The 23,968-nt window shown below is 40.1% G+C and overlaps 1 protein-coding gene across 5 annotated transcripts in view; it reads right to left on the reverse strand.

Annotated features, from left to right (window-relative positions):
• ttc28 (tetratricopeptide repeat domain 28) overlaps positions 1-23,968 on the reverse strand; it is an 891,459-nt gene that overhangs the window by 186,229 nt on the left and 681,262 nt on the right. For all 5 annotated transcript variants that reach the window (XM_073065729.1, XM_073065727.1, XM_073065728.1 and 2 more), the window contains 3 exons: positions 17,127-17,256; positions 15,183-15,401; positions 714-879 (listed from right to left, as the gene is read on the reverse strand). In XM_073065729.1, the coding sequence (XP_072921830.1) occupies positions 714-879; positions 15,183-15,401; positions 17,127-17,256 (515 nt within the window). The remainder of the gene's footprint in view (positions 1-713; positions 880-15,182; positions 15,402-17,126; positions 17,257-23,968) is intronic.

The following is a 23,968-nucleotide window of genomic DNA, read 5'->3' on the forward strand; positions in this document are numbered from 1 at the left end:
AGGCCAAATCATTGGGTATATTTAAAGCAAAGGTTGATAGATTAGTCAGGGCATGAAGGGATACGGGGAGAAGGCAGGAGATTGGGGCTGACAGAGAAAATGGATCAGCCATGATGAAATGGCAGAGCAGAATTGATGGGCCAAGTGGCCGAATTCTGCTCCTATATCTTATGGCCTCTTGAGTATTTTGGGGATTGTATTCTACAATTCAATTTGTGTATCCACAGGCCATGTGGCTTTAATACCTTCAATCAAAGAATGACTCTCATTTACTTGATTTAACTATAAGAACCTTATTTCAGACTCAGTGTGGCCAGGTTCCCAGGATGAATGCAGGGAGGGGGAGCGGCATTAAAAGTGTTTGTGAACTTAAAAGTGCAATATTGGGTGTAAAAAAAATTTTTCTCTCCTCAACTCATTTGCTTTTATTGCACTTGAAAATTTAATGCTTCATGATAAACAAAATCAAACTGTAATTCATAGCAAAGCAAAGATGGAAACAAATTCCAATAATGCAACTCATTACGGCACTAACTGCAAGGCCTGTCATTAACTAATTTTAATGATAAACACTGTCACAGTCCATAATAAAGCATGTTGCATCTGCCTATAATCTTCAGTCTGTCTCTGCATGAAGCAAATCAGGAATGACACCTTAACAGAAAGAGGATATCAAAATCAATAAGAACCTTTCAAAGAAATGCAAACTTTACCTGGTGTAGTAGGAATCAATGCCAAGTGCTTCGCGAACATTGGTCACGTACTGCTCGAGAGTAGAGAAACTGGATGTCTGCAGGTTGATGCTGCTGGTTTCATTAAAATCATTGTTGTTTTCTGCCAGACCATCGCCCAAATAGCATTCATGAAATTTTAATATCCCTACATGAAGACAGAGAATGAGAGGAATTCACATGGAGTATTACTGCAAGTAATAGAGAGCTGGAACCATAAATTACACTGCCAAGAGCATTCAGCACACTATTTAACTGTTGGAATGGAGTCTGGCTAAGTGTGAGGAGCCAACCATTGGCTTTAAACTGAACAAACTGGTTTCAATTTGGGATCTGCAATTTTGATCACTGTGAACAGGACAGAAAGGTAATTGTTAACTAATAGTTAATAAAACTGAAAACTGGTTGAAATATTTCAGCGGACAGCAGAGGTTTGAAATAACAAGGGATTTTCACACAATCCTTGCAGTTAAAAGATGATAAGAATAGAACAACAAAAAAATTTAAAAACCCTCAGCTCAAGAAGTATATTTCCTCTGAGAATCTATCCTGGACCCAACATATCACTGCAGTCACAAAGAGGACACAACAGCAGCTATACTTCATTAGGAGGTTAAGAAGATTTGGCATGTCATCTAGAACTCTCGCAAAATTACTACAGGTGTATTGTGAAGAGCATTCTAACTGGCTGCATCACCATCTGGAATGGGGGGGGGGGAAGTGGAAGAGACTGCACAGGATCGAAATAAGCTGCAGAGTCGTAAACTCAGACAGCTCCACTGTGGGCACAAGTTTCTGTAGCATCCAGATCACCTTCAAGGAGTGATGCGTCAAAAAAGCGCCATCATCATTAAGGACCCCCAGCACCCAAGCCATGCGTCGTTCTCAGTGCTACCATCAGGAAGTAGGTACAGAAGCCTGAAGGCCAACACTCTCTCTCTATATATATATTTTTTATATATATATATACGTACACACATACATATATATATATATACACACACTGTAATACAACAGTAATACATGTTTTTTCTATTATTATGTATTGCATTGTACAGCTGCCACAAAGACAACAAATTTTACCACATTTGCCAGTGATATTAAACCTGATCCTAGTTCTGATTCATCAGTATTTTAATGGAATGAACCAGAAGAGCATGGAAGGTAACTGAGTAATATCCTGAGAGATGCCATGAAAGAATGAAGGAAAATGGAGAACATGGGACAGGGAGAGGAGCTGGACTGAAAGTTGGCACAGATTCGAACAGGTAAATGACACCCTTCTATGGAATGATTCTGTAAGGGGACTTAAATAACATCTATCAAGTTTCCTTACCTTAAAACACATTATCAAACCCGTTAAATTATTTTAAATAACCATTTTACTTATATTAATTTTCCTTTCCCAGTTATTTTTAACTGAGTTGAAATTCTCAAACCATTGTAACTTGGGAGGACTTGTTAAAAAATTGTGTTTATGCTACTGATCATATGTTCCAAATAAAACATCTTTTGCCTGACAGAATATTTGGAATGAAATGTAATATGTTAGCCGGGAAACTGGACTGCACAGGGCTGTTTTGATTCAAAGCTATGCAGTCCAAAACTGATGTAAGCCAGAGTAAATTGCATCAGCACTTACACCCAGGTGAAGTCACACTGATTATGAAATTGGACTGGGTATGTCTGATCAGGATCCATATTCTACAGTCCACATTTTCCCAGGATCAGAAATATATCTAATAATATCAATCACCATGCAACATACGCGTGAAGTCTTCCCAGCATAAACTGGAGCTCCCCGATCCAGAAGCAATTATCCTTTGGCAATCACAAATAAACAAAGAGCTCAATATGGAGATCTATATTTAGACACACTTAAAGTGTTAATTGGCTTATAATTGGACACTTAATAAGACCTCTCAAAAACTCATTGCTCACTCACTTCAAGAACTTTAGTCTGTGCTTGAACTAGCAACAAGTACACTCGAAGAGTAAAAATTAGCAAGTGCTGGAAATCAGAAATAAAGAGAGAAAATGCTGGGAAAACATTGCAGTGGAAAGACGTTGCTTCATCTTCTGGAATCAGTACAGAAACAGTCCTGCGCCTTTACAAACAGGAGAAAGTATGCAGATGCTGAAAATCCAAAGCTACACACACAAAATGCAGGAGGAACTCAGCAGACCAGGCAGCATCGATGGAAATGAGTCCTGGCGGCGTGTCTCAGCCCAAAATGCCCAATGTTTACTATTTTCCATAAATGCTGCCTGATCTACCGTACCTTTATTTGGGTAACATTGCAAACTTCTCAGCTCAATGTTGAATTCTACAACCTTAGGTAACTCAGGTTCTCTGCTTGCATCAAGTTCAACCAATTCCACTCTAGGTCATCATTTGTGGCATGGTGAAGTCTTTCTCTCCACTACCACTGCCTGACCTACTGGACATTTCCTGAATCTCCTCATTTCATAACTTTTGTGTTCCTCTGTTCATGTCCCTTTGTCGCTAAGTGACCTTATTAACCTAGCAACTGAATGACAACTTATCCGCATGGTGGCCCAGACTGAGGTAGAGTTTGTTTGCTAAGCAGGTCCGGAGGGAAGGAGATCCTCACACCTCCTTTGGTAGAGGCGTATCTCCACCCCACCACCCCAGAGGTACAGCAAGACTCCAATAATCCTTAATCTGATTCCTTGGAAATCCTGAAGGTTCAGCATTAGGCTCACCAAGTCATGTTTGTCACGATCCTTTTCAGTCACCAAGACCCCACTTCTCATGATCTCTTAGCACTCATTAGGTGCTTCTCATGCACCACTGCGCTGGTTTCCATGCTTCCTCTAACATACCAGGGGCACAGGGCTTGTGCTCTCTCTAACACATCAGAACCCCCATTTCCATCTGGCCTTTAACATGTCATTGTGTCAGTACCCACGTCATAATATCCAAAGGTTCCAAATCTGGTATTCCATTTCAACTTACCTGACTCACTGAAAGAAAGATGAAATTGTGCAATATCATTTATAAAGGAAGATGAGAGGTGATTTCCTAGAGGTATACAAGATATATGACACAGGTAGAGTGGGCAGCCAGCATCTTTTGCCCAGCTATGGCTAATATGAGAGGGCATAACTTTATGGTGACTGGATGGAAGTATGGGAGGGAGTCAGAGGTAGGCAGGTTTTTTTAAAGTCTGAGTTTGATAAATGCATGGAGCAGATTGCTAGGGGTGATTGTAGAGGCGGATACACTAGAGAGATTTAAGAGACTCCTAGGTAGGCACATAGATGAAAAAGAAATGCAGTCGATGTGGGAAGGAAGCATTAGATTGATCTAGGAGGATATTAAAAGGTTGGCACATTATAGGTCAAAGAGCTTGTACGGTGCTGTACAGTTCTATGTTCTAAATTAAAAGAGTATTAAAGTATAAAAATAAATATCATCCAATAAGCCAAACATTTGTACTCTGACCTCTGTCTTTGGCACCCAATACCTTTGCATCAATACTGAATGAAAGCTCAAGGAATGCTGCCTCATCTTCTGTCTAGCCAAGACTCTGTGTTGAATGGAGGAAAGGAAAGGAGGTTATGGGCTGGGACTAAGTGAGAGTAAGCGTTCGGCACGGACTAGAAGGGCCAAGATGGCCTGTTTCCGTGCTGTTATTGTTATGTTGAATTCAACCATTTCAGATAAACAGTCTTTACTGTTTTATTCAGAAGTGCCCATGCCAGAAAGACTGTGCCCCCGATAACCTCAGTATAGCAATACAGTGACCATTTTGCACTACAATGGACTTTGTCTTTTTTTTTTGGTCTGTGTCCTTTCTGCATAGTTTTGTATTATTTGTTATTAATTTACAGTTGTGACTATTGTGTATCTGATGTTCTGTGCTTTAGATGCTGCTACAAGTAAATTTTTGACCGCACTTCTGCATACATACATGTACTTCATGACGCTTCAAATAACTCAACTTTGACTTTGTCTCTGTGATATTAACACAGTCTTTCTATCTCCTCAGATGCAAACTGATCTACTGAGTATTTCTCCCAACTGCTTAGTTCTGTAGTAGAGCTCCAGCTTGTGTTCTATCTATCTATCTATTTACCTATCTATCTGTCTATCTATCTATCTTTCTTGTCCTCACTCATTTTCTTCTATTTACATTCCCTCTGAAGATATCTTTTGAAGATATCTTCTTTAACTTAGAAAGCTGCTTTCTAAGTATATCACCTGAACAACCTGGACGACGTTGGTTACCACTCAAATGCACACATTCTCTTTGTTCTCTTCACCGACCCCCATCTCTGTATTTTATAAACATGCTCATTTCTTCATTGCTCTCATTCTGATGACCTAAATCATTAACTCTGTTAGCTTTCCACAGACACTAGGTGCTGAGCATTTTTAACATCTGTGTCTGCAGTTCAGATTTCCAGCATCTGCAGTATTTTTGCTAAGAAGTCTGTGGTCTCTTTAATGAAATTTCCTTTTTTGGGTTAACATCCCCACAGGACAATATGAGCTAATGATTTTCAAAACCACAGTTCTAAAGTGATGAATGCAGAGGTGAAAATAACTGGCTGCATCCTGTATCACCACGTGGCATGGTGGGGGGGGGGGGGGGCTACTGCACAGGATCGAAAATAAGCTGCAGAGAGTTGTAATCTTAGTCACCTCCAGCATGGGCACTAGCCTCTGTAGTATCCAGGACATCTTCAAGGAACGATGCCTCAAAAAGATGGCTTCCATCATTAAGGACCCCCATCACCCAAGATGTGCCCTCTTCTCATTGTTACCATCAGGAAGGAGGTATGGAAGCCTGAAGGCACACACTCAGCAATTCAGGAACAAATTCTTCCTCTCTTCATCTTATTTCTGAATGGACATTGAACCCATGAACACTACCTCACTACTTTTTTCTATTTTTATTTTTGCTCTACTTATTTAATTTAATATATATATACTTACAGTAATTCACAGTTTTTCTCTCTCTCTATTATTATGTATTATATTGTACTGCTGCCACAAAGACAATGAATTTCATGACATATGCCGGTGATATTAAACCTGATTCTGATTCTGATTATATTTCTTACTGGGACAATTGTATCACTAACAATGCCAATTTAACCCATTTGTAATGGTTGGAGTGGACACTGTTTAACAAGCAGCGTATTTTCCCAGCCGGATGAATGCACTATTTGCTGTTTAGATGCTCTAGCAAAAAAAAAAATTATTGATGAGGTCATGAAAAAGATTCATGAAAAGTAAAGCCCAAATAAACAGCGCAACAATTCAACAGAAACATGTTTGGTAAACTAAGTAGGTAGGTGCACTGGATTGCTCACAATTGATTTTGTTCTTCTTTCTAAACATATCTCCTGCCAGATGACTGGGCTCATACCCCTGAAGAGCACCAAAAATCATTAGTGAAAGAAGGAAGTGTAATTGGGAAGAAAGGTAGACAGTTATGTGGGTTAAAATACTTTGTTTGCCATTTGTGGGTTGGTACCTTTATAAGTCTTAGCATGATAATCTATTTTGCATAGATTTCTATCCTAAAAACATCTAGGATATTGCCTTGTAACTACTTACAGCTAAACCTTCTAGGAATACAAAACTATCTGTAATCGCAAACTATGTCTAGGTGAGACACAACAGCTTCAGTACATTGTGGAGCTTCTTTCGGTCTGTTACGGGAAATCAAATGTCCCCTCCAACTTCTTGATGATGGTCATAAAGCTATACATGTGGAAGCAGGTCCTTCAAACCCCCACAAATAAGCTGACCGAGATATCTAGTTCAGTTAGTTCAATTTCCCTGCAGTTTGCCCATCTCCCTCTGAACTTTTTTCATCCATGTACCTATCTAAATGTCTTTTAAAACATTGTATTATATCCATCTCCTACAGCTTCCTCATTCAACCACCCTCTGTGTGAAAGTTTATCAGATCCACTTTCAATGTGAGCTGCTTGGATTTCCAGCATCTGCAGATTTTCTCTTGTTTGCCCTTTAAATCCCTCTCCTTTTCCTCTCCTGTTGTCTTGGTATTTCACCAAAGACACTCACAAATACCTACAGATGTACCGTGGAGACTGTTCTAACTGGCTGCGTCACCATCTAGTATGGGGTGGGGAGTGGGGGGAGAGCTACTGCACAGGATCGAAATGAGCTGCAGGAAACTGTAAACTTACTCAACTCATTCATGGGCACTAACCCCTGTAGTATCCAGCGAACCTTCAAGAAGCGATGCCTCAAAAAGGCACCATCCATCATTAAGGACCCCCATCACCCAGATCATGCCTTGTTCTCATTGTTACCATCAGGTAGGAGGTACAGGGGCCTGAAAGCACACACACAGTGATTCAGGAACAGCTTCTTCCCCTCTGCCATCCGATTTCTGAATGGACATTGAACTCATGAACACTACCTCAATTCTTTTTTAGTTCTATTTTTGCAATACTTATTTAACTATTGAATATATCTATAGATATTCACTGTAATTCACATTATATTTAGAACCATAGAACATTACAGCACAGAAACAGGCCCTTTGGCCCTTCTTGGCTGTGCCAAACCATTTTTCTGCCTAGTCCCACTGACCTGCACCTGGACCTTATCCCTCCATACACCTCTCATCCATGTACCTGTCCAAGTTTTTCTTAAATGTTAAAAGTGAGCCCACATTTACCACTTCATCTGGCAGCTCATTCCACACTCCCACCACTCTCTGTGTCAAGAAGCCCGCTCCTAATGTTCCCTTTAAACTTTTCCCCCTTCACCCTTAATCCATGTCCTCTGGTTTTTTTCTCCCCTAGTCTCAGTGGAAAAAGCCTGCTTGCATTCACTCTATCTATACCCATCATAATTTTACATACTCCATCAAATCTCCCCTCATTCTTCTACGCTCAAGGGAATAAAGTCCTAACCTATTCAACCCTTCTCTGTAACTCAGTTTCTCAAGTCCCGGCAAAATCCTTGTAAACCTTCTCTGCTCTCTTTCAACCTTATTAATATCCTTCCTGTAATTCAGTGACAAAAACTGCACACAATACTCCAAATTCGGCCTCACCAATGCCTTATCAACCTCACCATAACATTCCAACTCTTATTCTCAATACTTTCATTGATCAAGGCCAATGTACCAAAAGTTCTCTTTACTACCCTATCTACCTGTGACGCTACTTTTAGGGAATTTTGTATCTGTATTCCCAGATCCCTCTGTTCTACCGAACTCCTCAGTGCCCTACCATTTACCTTGTATGTTCCACCTTGGTTTTTCCTTCCAAAGTGCAATACCTTACACTTGTCTGCATTAAACTCCATCTGCCATTTTTCAGCCCATTTTTCCAGCTGGTCCAAATCCCTCTACAAGCTTTGAAAACCTTCCTCACTGTATACTACACCTCCAATCTTTGTATCATCAGCAAATTTGCAAACATTTCTGTCACCTGTCCTAACTCGTTTCCTAATAGGAGATCTAATATTACATCCTGTCTAGTCGGTACCTCTATATATTGATTTAGAAAACTTTCCTGAACACATTTTACAAACTCTAACCCGTCTAGATCTTTAACAGTATGGGAGTCCCAATCAATATGTGGAAAATTAAAATCCCCTACTATCACAACTTTATGTTTCCTGCGGTTGTCTGCTTTCTCTCTGCAGAATTTCTATTATTATGTATTTCATTGTACTGCTGCCACAAAGACAACAAATTTTACAACATTGCTGGTGATATTAAACCTGATTCTGATTCTGATTCTAGTTTTAGATTCCCTGACTCTGGGAGAAAGACAGTGACCATCCACCTTACGTCTGTCCCTCATGATTTTATAAGTTCAGCCCTCAGCCTCCTACGCTGCAGGGGAATAATTTCTTGGTCACTCTATCAAAGTCACTATGGTTCTCTGCTATTACTAACATACCACGCATCACTTGTGGCTGAATGTTGGATCCAATTATCACCCACATAGGAGTGCTGCCATCAGTTTCCATAGGCTGTAACTCCTCTGCTGTGGCTGGCATATTTCCACAATTGCCCTTTTGATACGTGCTCTCTTCCCATCTTTGCTTTTCCCCGAGGACATCACAGAACCTTTATTAATAGGACATTGTATTGGGGGGGGAGTGATTTCTTCTGAGGTCCATCATGTTTAAATTCTACCACAGTCCCTTTTATACTCATCCTTCTAAGTATTTTGTACAGCGTGAGAATGGTCTACGAAGATATCTTCACAGAGTGCACTCTACAAAGATATCCTCACAGAGTACACAATACCTGCACCTGAGAGGCTCTCACTAATGCATGGGAGAGGGGGGAGGGATTGATCAAAATCTCTCAGTAGTCTCACACTCCCACAGGCAGTCAGAAGCAAGTTCAAGACCGTCTAGGCTCAACGCCAAGAAAATAAATTGCTCCAAAAGGTTGCTCCCAACTGCAGTAATTCAAACTTTCACTAGTCATCAGGCTCAAAAACTCCTTACTTCAGCTTGTCTCACCTGATCCTGAAAACAGCTGTGCCCTATATTGTTCATTTTAACGAACCCCCAGTGCATCACCAGTGTAAATAGAGGAAATTCAGGGCTGGCCCTCTTTTTGCTGGGAATTAAGTACAGGAGGTACACATTTGTGTATCACTTTGTTATGTAGAAATCTAGCAGAAATGGTTTCAGTGGCTGGGTGATTTTTCTGACATTAATGTCAAAACCAATGCAGAATTTTAGGGACAACTTGTGGTAAATTCAGGTTTGTTTCAGCCTGCATCAACTGATTACAGGGCTGAGTCTATCTGAAATTTTTTTCTTTCATAAGTCAGACGGACTCATCGAAAGGGGACGGTAGCTCTGAAAATGTTGTCCGGGAATTCTGATGTCCCTGAGGAGATATATCGGATTAAAATGGTTTAATGGGGTGGGTGTAATGCACTGCAGTCTGTCTTTGTGGTAAATCTGCAGTCTCCGATGTGCAAACAGATGGAATCGCCAAGGAGTGGAAGCTACTCTCATCAAGGGACAGAGAGAAAATTGGACACAGCTACCACACTGGCAGGGTCCCTGGTGGATGGCACAGGAAAGAAATACATAATACTGCATTCATGCATGTTCTCGCACATTATGCAGACCATAAATGGATATTAGAAAGCACAACTCTCTATAGGAGACATGATTTAGTGCAAAGAGAATTTTAATGAATCTTCCTCGTTTTGTTTTGAGTTTTCTGAACCATGAGATGACTCAGATTATGAGGTTACAGTTACAACAGCTTCCTCTACAGTTAATCCACACATTTTAAAACAGTGCCGTTGGTCTGTCTGTTCATTGTCTGATCCAAATGAGTTTAAAGTGTGAAGTTTTACAACACGACTGATTGCCACGTCTTAAGAAACACACTGCCTGACTTACTTGCTCATTAAATCAGGGATGAATAGCTCCTGTGGCCTCCAGTGAATAGTAGCACTAAGCACATTTATACTGAATCTACGTTTGCAAAGCTAAATTATGGTCAACAACGTTCTTTGCTTCTATCACCAGCTCCTCCATCCCCATTCCATTTCAACAGCAAAGGCACAGGGTGCAGTATAAGGTAGGAAAACCACAGCAAGGACAAGGTCTGCAGGACAGCAGGGTGGAGCACTGCCACAAGAAAACAGCATCCATCATCAGAGACCTCCTCCACCTAGGCCATCCCCTCTTCTTGATACTACCATCGAGCAGGAAATACAGAAAGAAGCCTTAGGTCCAACACCATAACATTTATGAACAGTTATTACCTCACAACCATCAAGCTCCTGAACCCACCCGGATAATTTCAATCACCACTATTCTGAACTAATTCTATGACCTCTAGCCTCTCTTTCAAGATCTCTTTACAACTCATGCTCCCAATATTATTTTTATTTACACTATTTTCCTTCTTTTAACACTGATGTTTGAAGGTCTTTGTCTGTTCATGTATTGTTTTCTTATGTATTTCTGTTTTCCCTGTCAATGCCTGCAGGAAAATGAATCTCAGGGTAATATATAGTAGCATACATGTGCTTCGATAATAAATTTAAAGATTCAAAGAACATTCGTTATCAAAGTATGTATGCAATATACAACCCTGAGATTCATCTTTCCACAGACAGCTACGAAACGAAGAAACACCAGTGAACCCGTTCAAAGGAAACAACAAACACACAACATGCAAAAAAGAACAAATTGCTCAAACAACATAAACCCAGTGAAAAACACAGAATTTAAAACATCAAACCACCGTGTCATTGAAACAGTCCAGGAATGTTCAGTTCAGTTTAGCTTAGCGCTATGTTTCTCTTTCACTGCAAGGCGCAGAGCCAGTCTGCCCTGATCAAAACTTACTTTGAACTTTAGAAACAGAAGGCAACTTACACCCTTCTACAGTCGGAGCATATTTCTGTACATGTAATAGTTAAAAAAAATCTATTTGCAAATATTTACCAACCCTACTTGCCTTTGATTATGTTACAGAATTTCACTGTGACCTTTGCTTTGTAACATGCATGGAAACACGAAAGGACCAGCAGAAGGAACCATCTCTGCCAATTCCCCACCAGGCAATATTTGAAATCTTGAAGTTATTGCGATGTTGCTCAAGAGAATCCCAATTAATAATTTTATTTACTGAGATACAACGTGGAATAGGCTCTACCAGCTCTTCAAGCCACGTTACCCAGCAATCCCCTGATCCCAGCCTAATCACGGGATAATTTACAATATCCAGTTCACCAACCAACCAGTATGTCTTTGAACTGTAGGAAGAAACTGGAGCACCTGGGGGAACACAATGTGGTCACAGGGAGAACGTACAAATTCCTTACAGACAGCATCAGGAATTGAACCCAAATTACCTGCCTTGTAAAGCAATGTGCTACCGTGCACTTTACATAGCTATTGATATTAATCTTAATATTTCCAAATTCCATTCCATTCATGGTATCATTTGGTAGCAAGCATCTTGCTTGCTTTCCCTTTAACTAAGTGACTTGAATATTAAGGGCAAAGGGATGCCAGCTCAATCTGCAAAAGAACGGAATTCACCACCGAATGCTAATTTCACTTCAACGGTGTTACGATATATGCTAAATGTAGTGAGTAAGTTATAGCATTTGTCTTATAATGAGTTACATTCCACTTTAAAAAAGGTGCAAGAAGCTTGGGTAGGGTGACAACCAGAGGCCATGGGTTAAAGGTGAAAGGTGAAATGCTTAAAGGGACTACCAAGGGGAAACTTCTTCACTCAGAGGTTTGTGAGAATGTGGAAAGAACTGCCAGCACAAGTGGTGTATGCGAGCTCGATTCCAACGTCTTAGAGAAATTTGGATAGGTACATGAATGGTGGGGCATGGAAGGCTATGGTGACGGTGCATGCTAATGGGAGCAGGCAGTTTAAATGGTTTGGCACAGACTAGATGGGCCAAAGGGTTTATTTCATTGCTGTACTTTTGTATGACCATGATTATAAGGCATTAAAAACGATGTTGATTTTTCTAAAAGGAAATCAGAGGGGACATTCTTCCTGCTGCTCCTCGTCTTTGGACACTTGGTAAGCTTTTGTGATTTTCTAAAATACCCATTGTTGAGCCTGGCATCTTTGCTGGGTCACCAATTTCCCACCTCCACTTCAATTAAGTACAATAACGCAGCACCTAATACCATCTTTCACGTTCCCATCTGGTGCTCATTACAGGCTGACAATCATTATACAGCAGATCAGAATTTTGTAATTATTCATTTTGGACGTTATCTCCTTTATCATATCAAAATGTGTTAGACAAATAAATGTTTAAAAGAGCTCTTGATGACAACTCTTCTGCTTCAATAGTTCGTTTAAGGGAAAATATTTTCTTTGAAACAAGTCCACACAGAATCATTTAACAATTATCCCAGCATATGTTACACAATTTACACTAAACTAATCACTACATAGGAAATGGACTGATGAATAACTTGATCTTATTTCCTGCATTTGACTCTGAAATGAAGCACCACCTATTAAAATGTTACACTCTTAATAGTGCATAGAAAAGATTGCTGGACTTATTCACATTCATGAATAAATTGCATTACCTTTTGCCCCATTGGTTGTTATAAGACCATAAGAGAAAAAGCAGAATCAGGCCATTTGGACCATCGAGTCTTCTCCACCATTTCATCATGGCTAATCCATTTTCCCTCTCAGCCTCAGTCTTCTGTCCTCTCCCTGTATCTCTTCATGCCCTGACCAATCAAGAAGCAACCTCTGCCTTAAATAAACCCAATGACTTGGACCCCCACAGCCTGCTGGGGCAATGAGTTCCACAGATTCACCACTCTCTGGCTGAAGAAATTCCTCCTCATCTCCATTCTAAAAGGACGCCCCTCTATTCTGAAGCTGTCTCCTCTGGTCCTGGATTCTCCCACCATAGTAAACATCCTCTCTCCACGTCCACTCTATCAAGGCCTTTCAACATTCAATCGGTTTCTTTTAGGTCACTCTTCATTCTTCTGAATTCCAATCATCCAATCATATTACTCTCCCCTTTCAAGTATAGTAAGCTTTTAATGAGCAATCTTAATTTCATTGGGGACAATTGAATAATAAATATGGAATAAAATTTAAGCACTTAAGTATATTAGTCAACCTTATCTGTGTCATAAAACTGTGCAGTAAAATTTCATTGATTTAAAACAAAGTTCCTCCATGAATATAAGGAATTATTGGTTGGAAAGGAAAAGATCTAAGAATGTTTTCATTACGCCACAGTTGTGTAGCAGTTAGCTCGTGGTTTCAGAATTCAATACTGGCACAGTCCATAAGGAGTTTGTACATTCTCCCCATGACCATGTGGGTTTCCTCCGGGTTCTCCAGTTTCCTCCCACAGTACAAAGACATAGCGATTGGTAAGTTACTTGGTCATTGTAAATTGTTCTGTGATTAGACTGTGGTCAAATGGGTGGGCGGCTGGGACGGAAGGGCCTCTTACACACTGTATCTCTACATAAGTAATAATATAAATTAAACCCAATATTAATAACAATAACTTTATTTATATAACACCTTTCATACATTAATACTCAGGTTCAGAGTGATTTACATTGATTGTGAAGGTGATCGTCCACGTTGGGTACTCTGACATGGCACATAATGAACCTGGAGAGGGTGTAAAGGAGGTTGATGAAAATGACTTGAGGATTGAATGGCCTGTCATATGAAGAGCTTTTGATGGCTTTGTGCCTGTATTCACTAAAATTCAGAAGAGTGTTGTGTGACCTCATTGAAACCTATCGAACGGTGAAAAGACTTGATAGAGTGGATATGGAGAAGATCTTTCCTATGGTGGGAGAGTCTAAACCCAGAAGACACAACCTCAGAATTGAGGGGTCTCCTTTTAGGATGGAGATGAGGAGGAATTTCTTCAGCCAGAGAGTGGTGAATCCAAGGAATTCTTTTTCAGAGGCAGCTGTGGAGGCCAAATCTTTATGTATATTTAAGGCAGAGGTTGATAGATTCTTGACTGGTCAGGGTATGAAGGGATATGGGAAGAAGGCAGGAATCTGGGGCTGAGAGGGAAATTGGATCAGCAATGATGAAATGGAACAGCAGACTCGACGGGCCAAATGGCCAAATGATGATCCTATATCTTATGGTCTTATAAAGCAATACAGTCATAAAAATATGAGACAAAATTAAAATCATAAGGAAAGACAAACATTATATAGAACAAAATGTAATCTAATATATCAAATTATATAAATATAATCGACATCAACAGACATTAAGTAATCCTGTAAGTAGGCCAAATTAAAAAAGTAGGTTTTCAGAAGTGTTTTGCTATGTTCTGCAGTACTAGCCTGGTGTACCTCAGTCGGCAGAGCATTCCACGTTTTAGGTGCATAAGAGCAAAATGCTGAAACACCAGTTTTTATACGCTTCGCTCTAGGAACACTAAGCAAACCAGTATTTGCGGACCTAAGATCTAAGAAATGTTTTGACAAATTTCATGATTGCAGCAGAAAGAAGAAGGATTGCATGTACATGGCATCCTTCAATTTAGGACAGCCCACGGAGTTACACAACCAATGAAGAACTTCTGATGCAGCATGACTTGTAAGGAACTAGATCTGAGAATGTAGCAAAGTCCAAGAAAAAGGACTGATAAATAAATTTTGTTTTATCATGTTAAGGGATAGGTGAAAGCCATCTTGTTCTTTGAACAGTCATTGATATTTTAGGTCGTGAAGAAGATGTAAGATTATAAGATTGTAAAACTCTGAATAGAAACGACCAAACTCTGTTTCAGATAGTTGGTCCGTGCTAAAATAAGAGTTGCTCTTCATATGTGGCAAGGCCAACATTACATTGCTACATATCATGAATGGACTCAATTGCTACTTGAGATGCAAGAATCGGGGTTATGATTCACTTATTGAATAAGAACACAAACTCATACCTGCTCCTGGTGCAAGTAACCAGCTGTAGAGGTACCCAGCGGCCAGGGAATAGTACAGTACCAGACTGCGCTGATTATTGATGGCATCCAGAATCTGGTCAATGGTGACCGGGGTCAGTGAGTCAGATACTTGCTGTCCAGTTTGCCTTTCTACCAAAAGGTCAGCAAAAGCCCTTGTTCTTCCCCTCTCTGCCACTGCCAAGGCCTCATCATGACGACCTAATAAGGTTATGAGAAGAAATTGTGATGAAGGGTGGGATGATTAACTCAGCTTGGTAAGCATGCTGGTATGTACACACACACTTACCAAATTTATATATATAAATATTTTATATGTCTGTGTATATATTATACATATATATGTAGAGTCTAATCTAAAAATAGTAACTATATAACAATATAATAAATATAAACTAAGCTAATGATAATAGCATTATAATATACACTCAGTGGCCACTTTATTAGGTACACCTGCTCATTAGTGTAAACATCTAATCAGCCAATCGTGTGGCAGCAACTCAATGCATAAAAGCATGTAGACATGGTCATGAGATTCAGTTGAATGGGGAAGAAATGTGATCTAAGTGACTTTGACCGTGGAATGATTGTTGATGCCAGGTAGGTTGGTTGGAGTATCTCACAAACTGTCGATCTCCTGGGATTTTCACACACAATAGTCTCTTCTAGTTTACAGATAATGGTGTGGAAAACAAAAAACAACATCCAGTGAGCAGTAGTACTGTGGCAAAAAAACCCTGTTAATGAGAGGGGTCAGAGTAGAATGGCCAGACTGGTTCAAGCTGACAGAAAGATGACAGTAACTCAAATAACCACACCTTACAAAAGTGCAGAAGGGCATAGCTTGTCAAACCTGGAAGTGGATGGGTTATAGCAGCAGTTGACCACACAGGAGGTAGCTAATAAATTATCAATGTATGTATATAATCTAACCTAAATATCTTAAGACATTTTTTGAAAGTCATTCTCCCTACGTTCTCCTTGAAAAATATTTGTTGAGAAGGACCATTCACTATTTTAGATTAATTTAACTCTATACACATGGATAATCATGCAAAGATTTTCTGTGAAATTAATGCACATTTTAAACATACATGCCTCTTCCATTAAAGTTATTAAACATATTTTTCAATTATCTGCACCTTTTGCCTTAATAATGAATCACTACAGTTATACACAAAACTGAAGCAGATTAAAATTATATTGACAGAGGCAGGGATAAGTTGCAACTCCATTAAAGAACCAAGACCTACCATATCAGGTACAATATGATACAGACATAATTAGAATTCTCTAATTAACAAACTCGTACTGAACCAATATATTTTCCATTTGTTCCCTGCAGTTAAATCAGAGTGAGACTGCCAATTGAAGGAAACATTTTTGCAGCTGTTGATGTCTTTGCCCACTTCACTGATATGTCTGTCAAATACTTGTTTTTTGAATTGTTGTTCATCGACAGCAGTTATAGCCAATCTGTGCATCACAAGGTTTCAAAAGCAATATTGAAGAGAATGGCCAGATAATTATTTTTAATGGAGCTAATTTTTAGAAACCTCTTAGTAAGGAGAGCACAGTGGGGTCCCTACATAGATTTACCAACACACCACGACCGTGAATGATAATAGGTGAATTTATATCCTAAATCACAGCTCACAATCTCAGCTGTGGTGTATAATGTAAATCAATACTTCCTAATTGGATGGAAGAGAAAAGCAAAAGAAGGCTATTATGAACTAACAAAGACAAAATCGCAAGTTTCAGAGAAATTACCAGAGATCAGGCATCCAACCTTCCAGCAGCTGTTGGCTAATGCTCGAGAAAAAATAAAGGGGGAAAAGAAAATTACTTTGAAAAGTACAGTTGTGAAACTGCCCCCAGGAACTGACCGGACAGAGAATGTTTTCGGCTTGGAGTGCTACGTACCCAGGCTGACCAAAACTCGCTGCAACGCTTGATAGGAGGATGTCTGGAGGTCGAAGAGCGAAAGTTTATAATCAGTGCTGTGCTGTGCTTCATGGCGAATGTTTTCAAATAAAGCAGATGCTCTATAAAGCTGAAAAGGAAATGAGTATTATAACTTATTTATCACTTAGGGTGTTTTGTGTATCAAGACAGGTATCTGTTGAGTAGACAAGCATTTGTTCCTTTTTTATCAGGAATATAATTATTTGGCAGTGCACAATTACTCCTGGGAGCCCCAAAACCAAGACATTTGATGACCGATGTCCAATACTGTCAGAACAGAACCACAATCAGGTTTAATGTCACTGGCATATGTTGTGAAATTTGTTAACTTTGTGGCAGCAGTACAATGCTGTACATGACAATACAGAAAGAAATGAATTACAGTAAGTGTATATATTAAATAGTTAAATAAGTAGTGCAAAAATAAAGATAAAAAAGGCAGTGAGGTAGTGTTCATGGTTTTAATGTCCATTTAGAAATTGAATGACAGAGAGGAAGAAGCTGTTCCTGAATCACTGAGTGCGTGCCTTCAGGCTCCTGTACTTCCTTCCTGATGTAGCAGTGAGAACAAAGGCATGACCTGGGTGATGGGATTCTCATTGACGGACGCCACTTTTTTGAGACACCGCTCCTTGAAGATTCCTGAATACTACGGAGGCTAGTGCTCACGATGGAACTGACTGAGTTTACAACTCTCTGCAGCTTACTTCAATGCTCTGCAGTAGCCCACTCTCATCCCTCCCCCCCCATACTACACGGTGATGCAGCCAGTTAGAATGTTCCCAGAAGTACATCTGTAGAAATTTTCCCATGTTTTTTGAGACATACCAAATCTCTTCAAACTCCTAATGCAATATAGCCACTGTCATGCCTTCTTTATAGCTGCATTGATATGCTGGGTCCAGGTTAGATCCTCAAGAGATATTGGCACCCAGGAATTTGAAGTTGCTCACTCTTTCCACGTCTGATCCCTCTGAGGTCTGGGTGTGTCTTCCCTTATCAATAGAGCGATGCTGCAGGTAGTTCTGCTTCCACCCAGCACCAATGGCCCAGACTCAATCCTTACCTCAGGTATTGTTCTTCTAGAGCTTGAATATTCTCCCTTCCAGCTTTACTCCAGTGCTTCGGCTTCCACTCACATTCCACAGGTTGGTAGATGAATTGATTACTATAAATTAACCCAAGGTTAGGTAAATGGCAGGAGAATCAGGGTGGGTTTTTGTTCAGCATACTTGAGAGGGAAGAGGTAACAAGGTGCCACGTGTGGGGGTTAGTTTACTTGTCGATCGAAAGCCGCTTCTACCGTGCCGGTCATCGATTGGCCCTTTTGAAGTACGTAGCATCTCTTTCCCATTGGTTGCATTGTGTGCCATGACTTCAGTGCCCAATTTCAGGCACCCCAGGAGTATAAGATCGCACAGGTGGGAGTATCGGTCTCTCACCTTTAGTCTCCAGGGGCTCTTCACACTGAGGTCGCGACCGGTGCTGAAGAATCAGTGGGAAGATATGCTCCAGACTTGCACCCTTGGCTAGGTATCCATTTGTTGAATATTTAGGTTTGTAGTTTGTGTAACTTGGGGGGAACTTGGATGTTTGATTGGATTTTTTACTGTTTGTAAATAAGTGATTAACATGCTTATTCATAATCAGTGTATTCTGTCTCCCTTCCCAAACCTGGGAAACACGATTCCACCTTACACAAGGAAATGAATGGGGCCTGGGAATACTCTGAGAACCAGCACAGTGCTTATAGTTGCATGAGTCACAGCAGCATGGATTGTATTACTTCCCTCAATGTCCTAACAGTATAACAGAATTTATATGATAGGTTATGTTTGTGTATTTAAACTAATAATTCTTCCTTCCTTTGGCTTTCTCCACTGCTAACTTTAATTCCTTAGACAGTACCAAATCTTGAAAAAAATTAGCCTCTTTTAATTCTTCTTTTAAAGAAAGCTTTCAAGAGCAGAACTCTTCAAATTTTGTCAGCTCCTTCATGGGCACTGCTCTCTGTAGTGTCCAGGACATTGTCAAGCAGCGATGCCTCAAAATGGTGGTGATCATTGTTAAAGATCCCCATCACCCAGGACATGCCTTCTTCCCACTGCTACCATCAGGCAGGAGGTACAGAAGCCTGAAGGCACAAACTCAGTGATTCAGGAACAGCTTCTTCTCCTCTGCCATCCGATTTCTGAATGGACATTGAACCCATGAACACTACCTCACTGCTTTCTATTTCTATTTTTGCACTACTTATTTAATCTAACTATTTTATATATATATATACACACACACGCATACTTACTGTAATGCACAGGGTTTTTTTCTCTATTATTATGTATTGCTACCACAAAGACAACAAATTTCACAACGCTTGCTGGTAATATTAAACCTGATTCTGATTCAAATCCAGAATGAACCAGAGTCATGTCTTCCATGTACAAAATATAGTACAGCTCTGCTGAGTACCTCTGTGGGTTTGAAACAGAAATATTTTATCAATTGTGAGCTGTTCCTTTTCATGTACAGAGTATTACATATCATGTGATCTGCAAATTCATTCCATCCACAAAAGCTCATTCCTCCGGCAGACGGAGGATGTCTAGTGTTCTGTGAAAGGAATGAATGAAGTGTATGGCATATCGGAAAAATGGCTATTAAATCCACGCAGAAAGCACTGCACATCTTGTCAACCCTGCATTTCTTTCGCACAGCATACTGCATATATCATTCACAAACTGCTGAATACCCTATGACATGCACATTCACTCGATACAGCGTAATGCACATTTTACACCCAGCAAGCTGCAGCACTAATAAATCAAATCGCATTAACATTTGCAACACTGTTGTAACTCATGAAAATAAATGAATCTGACTCCAACAGTCTCTGCATCAGATATTTGCCCAGATATAAACTTAACCCGAACGTGAACCCACACAACAATGGCCGATCCAAACATACATGCATACATCGATTGAGATATAGGCCCTTCCAGCCCTTCAAGCCAAGCCACCCAGCAATCCCCCAATTTAATCACAGGACAATTTATGGAGACCAACTAACCTACCAACTGGTATGTCTCTGGACCGTGGGAAGAAAGAGGAAGGAAACCCACGTGGTCATGAGGAGAAGATACAAACTCCTTCCAGGCAGCGGTGGAAATCGAACCAGGGTTGCTGATACTGTAAAGCATTGTGCCAATAGCTACACTACTGTTCTCAGTGCAAGGACATAATTTGTTGATACCTACTTTTCAACACAAGGGTCAGGTAGCCTGGATCTACTCTATGTGTACAGCAATTACAGTGCAGTGATATGGAGATACTAATTGAAGCACTTATTGGTGGTCTCCAGTGGTCTATAGTTACGACATGGAGTTGCAGAGATGCACGGTGCAGAAGCGGGCCCTTCTGCCCATCATGCTCGTGCCATCCTTTCTGCATAACGTCAGCAATCTCATTGCCTGCATTGAAGTCCACATCATTTGGGGTGGCACGGTAGTGTAGTGGTTAGCACAACGCTTTACACTACCAGCGACCCAGGTTCAATTCCCGCTGCTCCCTGTGAGGTGTTTGCTCGTTCTCCCCATGACTGTGTGGGTTTCCTCCTGGTGTTTCGGTTTCTTCTCGCAATCCAAAGATGTACTGGTTGGTAGATTAATTGTCCCATGATTAGACTAGGATTAAATTGGAGGGGAGTGCTGGGCTGGGTGGCTTTAAGTACCGGAAGGGCCTATTCAGTGCTGTATCTTAATCAGTACACAAATACATAGACAGAAGATAGACAGACGGATAGATACATAGATAAATAAATAACATTTTAAATTTCTATGTGAATGCCTCTTAAAAATAGCAATTGATTATATTACTTGTTCAGCAGCTCATTCCTGATATCAACCACTTTTTTTTTAAAAACCCACAGATCCCCTTTGAAACTCCTTCTTCTCACATTAACTTTATGCTCTCTTTTTCTTGATGTTCCTACCATGGCAAAATAGTTCAGCCCATGAATGATACCACTGCTCATACTCATAGTCTAAAGTTCCCTGAAACCTATTCGCAATGTAGAGAATATCGAAAGGCCTGGATAGAGTTGATGTTTCCTATAGTGGAGGGTGTCTAGGACGAGAGGGCACAGCCTCAGAATTGAGGGAAGTTCATTTAGAATGGAGATGAAGAAAAGTGTCTTTAGCCAGAGGATGGTGAATCTGAGGAATTCTTTACCACAGACGGCTGTGCAGGCCAAATCACTGGGAATGTTTAAGGCTGAGGTTGATAGGTTCTTGATTAACTGGGGTGTGAAAGGTTACAAGGAGAAGGCAGGAGAATGGGGTTGAGAGAGATAATAAATCCGCCATGATGGAATGGCCAAGCAAACTCAATGGGCTGAATGGCCTCATTCTGCTCTGATGTCTTATGGTCTTGTGGCCATTATGTAAATGCAAATTACTGTTTTTGCTTTTCACCTGATGTCCACGAGAAGATAGCAATTTATTTAACCAACAAACCTCCAACCATCACAAACAGGTTCGTAAAGGACACACAAGAATATATAAAACCATTTGGATCTGATCCCAAGAAGAACTGAATTATTTATGTATCCAATCATTAGATATTGGATATTCCCTAAAATGATGTTCGGCTCATTTATGGAAGTGAATAGCACCAATAAAGGCTTAGGATTTCTAAGCAAGACCTTGAACTTGCAACAATCCTTAAAGTTATCACCATGACAAATTACTTCAGATACAGAAAATGCCAGAAAAAACTAATGGCAGGTCAGATATCAATCTTCCCTTCCACCACAGTGTGAAGTTACTACAATCTTTCTAAAGGAATCACTTTTCTTTCAGAAAGAGAGGATTTTCATGTAATGGCAGTTTCGATATGTCATGGTCATCTATTTCTTTGGTTGTGTTGCTTGACTGCATCAGAGTGAACACAACTATAAAGACGGAGAAATATTCTTAAAGAAATTCCTCTCTTCAGTGAAGGGCTGGATTGTGCCGAAGGAATGAATGATCAGAACTTTTCATTCATCAATGGAAGTTGGAATTACTCCTGGCAACCTTTGTTAATTTTAACCTCAGTTCTTTAGCAGTAAATTTTCTTCAGTTCTTTTGATTGATGAGATCCACATGCCTTTTTCACCTGGTTTTATCTCTTGTGCTTTTTGCCTATAATTCATTTGCCAACCATTATTAAAAGAAACTAAAACACCTATATAAAAGAAAACAATGTATCAAGTAGCTTATTAAAACCTCTCAAGGTTTATCTTTGATTTACTTATTTATTGAGATACAACACATAATAGGCCCATCTGGTCTTTCAAGCCACACTGCCCAAAAACCTTCTGATTTAATCCTAGCCTCATCACAGTACAATTTCCAATGACTGATTAACCTACCAATTGGTATGTTTTTGGACTGTGGGAGGAAACTGGAACATCCGGAGGAAACCCACTTGGTCACAGGGAGAACGTACAAACTCCTTACAAAGAGCAGCAGGAATTGAACCCAGGTACTATAAAGTGTTGTGCTAGCCACTATGCTACCATGACACCTAATAAATTTAGTAACAATACATTAGAGCGATCCCTTACTGAGTCTCAGTAGCATTAAATTTTACACTTCTGACCTTTACAAATGATTCTCCATCATTTTTGATGTAGTTTTATTTCAAAGGCTCAAAAAAAAGTTCAAAGGCTGATTTATTATAACCATATAACAATCACAGCACGGAAACAGGCCATTCCGGCCCTCCTAGTCCGTGCCGAACTCTTAATCTCACCTAGTCCCACCTACCCGCACTCAGCCCATAACCCTCCACTCCTTTCCTGTCCATATACCTATCCAATTTTACCTTAAATGACACAACTGAACTGGCCTCTACTACTTCTACAGGAAGCTCATTCCACACAGCTATCACTCTCTGAGTAAAGAAATACCCCCTCGTGTTTCCCTTAAACTTTTGCCCCCTAACTTTCAAATCATGTCCTCTCGTTTGAATCTCCCCTACTCTCAATGGAAACAGCCTATTCACGTCAACTCTATCTATCCCTCTCAACATTTTAAATACCTTGATCAAATCCCCCCTCAACCTTCTACACTCCAATGAATAGAGACCTAACTTGTTCAACCTTTCTCTGTAACTTAAGTGCTGAAACCCAGGTAACATCCTAGTAAATCGTCTCTGCACTCTCTCTAATTTATTGATATCTTTCCTATAATTCGGTGACCAGAACTGTACACAATATTCCAAATTTGGCCTTACCAATGCCTTGTACAATTTTAACATTACATCCCAACTTCTGTACTCAATGCTCTGATTTATAATGGCCAGCGTTCCAAAAGCCTTCTTCACCACCCTATCTACATGAGACTCCACCTTCAGGGAACTATGCACTGTTATTCCTAGATCTCTCTGTTCCACTGCATTCCTCAATGCCCTACCATTTACCCTGTATGTTCTATTTGGATTATTCCTGCCAAAATGTAGAACCTCACACTTCTCAGCATTAAACTCCATCTGCCAACGTTCAGCCCATTCTTCTAACCGGCATAAATCTCCCTGCAAGCTTTGAAAACCCACCTCATTATCCACAACACCTCCTACCTTAGTATCATCAGCATACTTACTAATCCAATTTACCACCCCATCATCCAGATCATTTATGTATATTACAAACAACATTGGGCCCAAAACAGATCCCTGAGGCACCCCGCTAGTCACCGGCCTCCATCCCGATAAACAATTATCCACCACTACTCTCTGGCATCTCCCATCTAGCCACTGTT

The sequence above is a fragment of the Hemitrygon akajei genome, chromosome 14, assembly GCF_048418815.1.
Source record: "Hemitrygon akajei chromosome 14, sHemAka1.3, whole genome shotgun sequence".
NCBI lineage: Eukaryota > Metazoa > Chordata > Chondrichthyes > Myliobatiformes > Dasyatidae > Hemitrygon > Hemitrygon akajei.